Raw genomic sequence first — 6832 nt, 5'->3', positions numbered from 1 at the left:
ATACTAAGTACAACAACTCACAAACAATTGATTTCTGCAAGAAAAAAAAACAATTGATGTTCTATAATCAGAGAAAAGACAAAGACGACATGGAACACAGCATAGCACCAGCATATATGAGCATGACTGGTGTAACAATCAACGTCTGGCCGACCTCTATAATCGTGGATGCCACACCTCTATAGCACAAGCACATACTGTATTTGTTTAGGTAAAAAAAGTAAGGCAGAATAAATTGCTCTGAGAATAATAATAAAAAGACCCCCTGTCAATCACCAGGATTCGGAAATGAGCATATGACATGAAGGCGAAAAAAAGGGGAACAAAGGTCGCGCACATCACTCTATCTTTCTCATACAGTATTACATGTTGGGTCAATAACACATAGCAGTGGTGGTACAATAACAACATGCAAATAAGCATAGAGTCATTACAACACTGAAGAAGAGGAAGAAGAAGTAAAAAAAACAAGGCAAGACAGAAATATCTAATATGGAACAATTCTCTGACTTCTAATGCATAACTTGCGAGACAGCAAGAGCACAAACTCATGAAAATATGCTGAATGAATAAATTAGGCAGGCCCCAACGGTGACTGACTGAAAAGCAGACCCAGATTTTTACCTCACCGCCCCTTGGGGTTCATGATCTGTGAGAACACCGCGCTCGGCGTCAGCCCATCCGAATCGATGCTCGCGACACTTTGGTCACCCATGCTTAGGGAAGTTGTTGTGGTCGTAGTGGTGCTGGAATCAATTGATGGGTCATTGGCATCCTTCTTTCCAACCATCACGAGGGGAGTGCCCTCATCTGACATCCCGCACCCAATGCTTCCACTCTCCTCCGCGCTTTCCTGCATCTGAAGAGCAAACTCCAAGTTCCAAAGCACATCTCCCATCGAAGGGCGCTCGATGCCATTGTCGGCAACACACTTCTCAGCCGTCTCGGCAAACTTCTTGAAGCACTGCGGAACAATCTTTCCCTTCAGGTAGGGATCAACAATCTGATCAAGAATTCCCTTCTTTTGGCAGTGCAGTGCCCACTCTGCCAAGCTAACTTCTTCCTTTGCAAGAGTGGGGTTCAAGGCAGGCCGAGCACAAAGGACCTCGAACAGCACCACGCCAAACGAATACACATCAGATTTCTCAGTGAGCTGCTGCCTGCGGAAATATTCAGGATCTAGATAACCAAAACTGCCCTTGACAACTGTGCTCACATGTGTGTGATCCATCGATGGCCCAGTCTTGGACAGACCAAAATCTGAAACCTTGGCAACCCATTTCTCATCCAGGAGGATGTTTGTCGTCTTCACATCACGGTGGATAATGGTGTGCTTTGCACCGGTGTGAAGGTAGTGAAGCCCACGAGCTGCACCGATGCAGATCTCCAAACGCTGCCTCCAGCTAAGCGGTGCATTCTGGGTCTTGTATAGGTGCTCACGCAGAGTTCCATGAGCCATGTAGTCATAGACCAGGATCATCTCGTTCTTCTCCTCGCAGTAACCAATCAGCGACACAAGATGACGGTGCCGGAGCTTTGACAACATTTCAATTTCAGTCTGGAACTCATGTATGCCCTGCTCAGACAAGGGATTGCCACGCTTGATAGCCACCTTAGTTGTGCCCCCGTCAATCTCTCCATGGTAGACTTTACCGAACCCACCAACGCCAAGGATCCGTGACTCATCAAAGTTTTTGGTTGCGGCCTTGATCTCTGCAAAGGAGAAATGGCGGCACAGGTTGGACGGCAAAGATGAAGCATAACTCCCTGTAGCATGCGACTTGGCTGAGCTTGAAGTGTGTGAATGGCCATACAGCGACAATGGCAGCCAACCAGAATGGCCGTCACTCATGCCGCTAGCCTTGGCCGCTTTCCTCCGACGCTTGCAGATGAAGCAGCAATATCCAAGCGCAAGCACTGCCAAACCTCCAATTACTCCACCAACAATAGGCGCGACTTTAGATTTCTTGTCTCCTGACCCGCTATGCGCTGGTGGATCAGCACTTGGGACAGGATTGAGCCCCACGAGGCTCCCATTAGTAAGTTGCAGCTTGAACACCTCCATCCCATTGAGAATAGCATCATAGTACTGTGGCTTCGTCTCTGCATCTGGGTGTAGAGCCACCCAGAAATCCAAAATCCCAGAACCCACAGTGCTCACCACATAGTCCTTGTACACTGGGGTACCAATACCATTGGGATCCGCCCACTGGATCACATCAGCACCTTCAATGGCAGTCTGGTTGTTGAGGTAGATGTTGAACACCCGCTGATTGGGTTTAGTAAATGGGGATTGTATCTCACAGAAATGGAGCCTCACAAGGTATTGGTACCCAGCATCCACCTGCAATATCCAGGTGAGATTGTAGGCCATGTTTACACCCTTGTCTGGCCCCATTGATCGCGCGGTGGCGTAGACATCCGAAGGTGCCACATATCCCGGCACATTGTCAGGGTAGATGATTGTGACATTGGGATCGTTCTGGTACGATACCCCAGCCCCTGCACCATAGATGTAAGGCGTGTCGTCGTCCCATGACCGAGCCCCGCCGGAGTCCTTGGAAGGGGAGATGGCCTGGCCTCCGACGTTGAGCCGATACATGGTCTGCAGAGCAGCAGCAGGATCCATCTCGTATGGCTGGCTGTTGCCATCACCGGTGACGAATTGCGGCGTGGCGATGCCAAAGAGGTCAGGGGAGGAGACGACCTCGATGCCGTTGATGAAGGCGTAGGCGCTGGGGTGGCCCTTCTCCGGGGTGAAGGCGAGGTCGAGGTTCTGGCCGGTGACGTTGACGGAGAACTCGCGCACGATGTAGGCGAAGTTGAGCGCCGTGGTGGTCTGGTAGGCGCTGAAGTTGGAGAGGAGCGTGACCTTGGCGGCCGGGACGGAGACGGAGAAGAAGGCGTCGGCGGCGTCGCGGTTGGAGTAGTTGGCCGGGTAGAAGTGCAGCCTGAGGAACTTGCGGCCGGGGCCGAGCGGGAAGGAGTAGGTGAAGGGCGCCGCCGAGACCCGCGCGGTGAGGTAGGGCACCTGCGGCACGGAGGGGTCCTGCGCCCCGGCGCTGGCCGAGGCGAGGTTGGGCGGCGCGTACTTGGACCCGGCGTCGCCGTCCCACTGGCGGCCGTCCGTGTCGTTCCCCTTCCCCGTGGCGCCGCAGTCGAGCAGGATGTCGTCCCGCGGCACGAACGGGGCCCCCGCCGAGGGCGCGGGCGCGGTCGCCCCCTGCGCCCGCGCCGCGGGGACAAGCGCCGCGGCGGCCACGAGGAGCAGGAGCGCGCATCTCGGGCCTCCTCTCATGGTGCGAGCTGTAGTAGCCTGCGTTTCGTCGCGGCTCACAGATCGCCCATCAAACGGCTCTCCCGGCACCGATCTGGGGGCGGATTTGCGTGCTGGTGGGAGAAGTGCGTGGCGGAGGAGGTGAGATTTGAGGGGAAAGTGGTGGCCGAGGTGGTGGAGGGCGAGGGGTGGCGTCAAGGAGGAAGAAGGGAAGGGGAGAGAGGTTTCGGGACTACGGGCGCCGCATTAAGTGGGCTGCCAGCAACGGCAACGGTGACCTACTCCGCTCAGCTCTAGGACTACTGCTGCCGCGCTTGCTCTGCTTCTTTTCACCGCCGCGGTAGCGTGCGTGTGTCACTCTCGTCTCGTGGCCTGATGTGTGTTCCGCTGGCCAGTGGGGGCGCCGAGACGACGGGCCCCGCGGAACAGTGGAACTGTACGGGTGCTGCGCGCGCGGTGTGGTGACGGTGGAGGACAGCTGCCTCAGTTGCGCGTCCCGTTTTCCCCGGGCTTTTTTTAAACAGCTTCTTCGGTACCGTCAAAATAAAAAAAAGGGTTTTCGGTGGTGGGAACCGCGGCCATGTGCAGGGGAAGACGTGGGGCCCGCTCGTCATGGACTGTTGACAGCGGTGCTGGTACCTAAGACGACGCGGGATTGCATGGGGTGAGGTCGGGTCAGCTAGTACTCCATTCTAAAATATAGTGCGTCCACGCTTTCTGAGATTCAATTTTGACCGTAAATTTAACCAACGAGACCAATTAAGGTGGGAGAAAAAATTATATAATTGAAAACTTCTTTCGAATACGAATTCACTGATATAATTTTTGCTCCCGCCGCAATCGGTCTTGGTAGTTAAATTTACGGTCAAAGTTGAAGCACGTGGATAGAGGAAGCACTACATTGTGAAATAGAGGGAGTATAATATGGACAGCCGTCAGCCGATAGATTCGTGTTGTTAGCACCAGAACAGGGTCCCACTAGTCAGAGACCGCGGCCGCTGCTGCCAAATGCAAGCTGTGAGCCAGCCAACCCGGAATAAGCCATGGGATAGAGGGCCCACCAACGCCGGGTCGACGCAATCGGTATTCGATGCCGTTCGACAGCCGAGAGGCCGACGCGGCGAGAGAGGAAGCCGGACGGGGATCCTCTATCGTTCGGCAGGGTGCCGTTCCATCACCGACAGGTGAGCCCATCAGGAAACAGGCCCATATGGCAGTGCCACAACGGCAGGTGCCATACGTCAGGGGAGCCGCTTCCGAGGAAGCCGCGCGTGGGCCCCGGTAACATCCAGCGGGATCAGGGAATTTTTTTTAAGTATACTTGTATTCAAATCACGAAATAAGCCTTTAAAAAATTACAAAATAATACAAAGTCTTTGTCCCATACCAGCACTTAACACATACAAAAAGAACCAGGAAAAACAAAGAGCACCTTAAAACAACCGGTAAAACATGAATATCTCCAAAGCTCTGTGTCATCATTCCTTAATCTTGTGAAAAGACTTCTGCAACATAAGAATCTGCAATTAGCCCCGAACAGGTCATCATCTTCAATCATGACATAATTGCCGCCGCACTGTTCCCTCTTTTCTTCGTTTCAACACCAAAAACCAAAAAGACAAGGGGGTTCTTTCGTTCGTTCCCTCACTTGCCTGCCAAAACGCGGGCGCAATTAGCTTGCCAAAAAATAGACAGACAATTCTGGCGCCCGCGTTTTCGACAGCAATTTGGCGCAAAACAAGCTAGAGGGGGCGAGACGGGTTGGCGTGCCAATATTTTGGAGTCGATCCAAACGCCCCCTCAAAGCCTGGTCAACAACCCATATTCTGACAGGGCGGCTAAGGCACCAAACCAAACAGCCTCAAGGACACACATGTGCGTCCAACACGCCTGCACCAGCCTTCGTCATCTATGGACTTGAGTACCGCTACATGCGCCTCTTCTAGATAGAAGAGAAGTAGGATCCGATTCCGACGCCGTGGCCGAGCCAACCACCCGGCCAAGGTAGTACATCCCTCCAGCAGCGGCACAAAGAAATAGGGAGAAAACAGCAGAAAAGCATACCAATGAGGAGGAAAAAGAATCTCCATCTTCACACAACCACCTTTCATCCGAGGATCCAACCGGCCAATGCCGACCGACCTCCAGACACCATAGCCCACGACCTCGACGAGATCCGGGGATCCCCCACCCCGCTGGCTCCTAGAGGAAGGCAAGAGTTCCATCTGACTGCGAACAGAGCCCGAGAAAACTTATTCAGACATGGCGCTGCAGCAACGGTCTTGGCAACGTCTCCCACACCCCTAACCCTATTGTAAACCAACCCCACGCATAGATCCGAGGTTTCCCCTCCCTCCCGCCGCCGGAGCGGCCGACGGAGGGAGAGGGAACCAGTGGCAGCGCTGGCGGCTCACAAAGTGAAGCCACGTGTCGCCTCCTTCCGCCTGTGTATGAGATCCCCTTTTTTCGGGGCAAGCGGTCTAGCGGGATCAGGGATTGTGAGGCACGCACCTTGTCTTTTTTTTTTAACACGATATAGAATCTGAAACGATATACACATGCACATTCTATCTTTATGAGTATCTCCGAGAGACTGAACCGGCGCATCATCTTAAGATTGACGAAGTCGCCGCCGACGTCTCCATAATCGATAGGAACATCTCCTTCCATTGAATGCACATCATCGAAATGCTCAAGATGAATTTTGAAAAATGCAACCATTTAAGACTTCTAATGGGATGATTTCACCATAAAAAATCTAACCATCTGAGCTACACTCAATTCGTGCGCACCTCTTCTCGTTCTCACCAGCGACTTGGCGAGTTGTGTGAACTTATGGCTCTCAAGAGCCAACGCATTGTATATGTGCAAGATTAAATATATTGTGTTTCATATAAAAGTTTCGTCAAGGAATGATTGTTGTTGACTTCAGGAAAAAAACATTGAGGACAAAATAGCGTGAACAATACTTGTATATAGCGTTTTGAACTTTTTATCATCCAGAATACTATAAAAGTTATTCCTTGACGAATCTTTTTATACGAATGTCCAACTTGATCATATTTGATTTTAAATTATTTTTTTGTAATTACTAAATTATGTTGTGCTATAGGTTGCGCTGACATCCGGGTGCACCATGGTATTTTTCCATTACAACACCGAATTAACCAAGCATAGCGTTCATTACAACACCGAATTAACCTAGGACTGCATCGGCGACTTGGCGTGCTATCCTTCATGGCCGAGAGCTGTTGAAACAAGGGGTACAGTGGGGTGTTGGTAATGGAAGAAGCATCCATATTATGTCTGATCATTGGATACCGTCTACTCCGCCGACAATGCTGCACACTATTTCACCCATTCCGGCGATGGCCACGGTCCATTGTCTTGTCGATGAAGAGAACGGATGCTGGGATGAAGAAACAGTGAGGGCTTTCTTCTCTGAAAGAGTGGCTGATGAGATCCTGCATATTCCAATTCACGGGATAGGGAGTCCAGATTATGCCCGATGGCCATTCACTCGATATGGGGTGTATTCTGTCCGGTCTGCTTACA

General features: G+C 51.8%; 1 protein-coding gene across 1 annotated transcript; it reads right to left on the bottom strand.

Moving 5' to 3' along the window:
• Positions 1-348: 348 nt before the first annotated feature.
• Positions 349-3579, bottom strand: LOC125551771 (receptor-like protein kinase FERONIA). The gene has a single exon (XM_048715097.1). It carries the CDS (start codon positions 3296-3298, stop codon positions 626-628), a length of 2673 nt encoding a protein of 890 aa, XP_048571054.1. The 5' UTR covers positions 3299-3579; the 3' UTR covers positions 349-625.
• Positions 3580-6832: the final 3253 nt, after the last annotated feature.

The sequence above is a fragment of the Triticum urartu genome, chromosome 4, assembly GCF_003073215.2.
Source record: "Triticum urartu cultivar G1812 chromosome 4, Tu2.1, whole genome shotgun sequence".
Classification (NCBI taxonomy): domain Eukaryota; kingdom Viridiplantae; phylum Streptophyta; class Magnoliopsida; order Poales; family Poaceae; genus Triticum; species Triticum urartu.
This window is presented reverse-complemented; position numbering and strand designations above follow the sequence as displayed.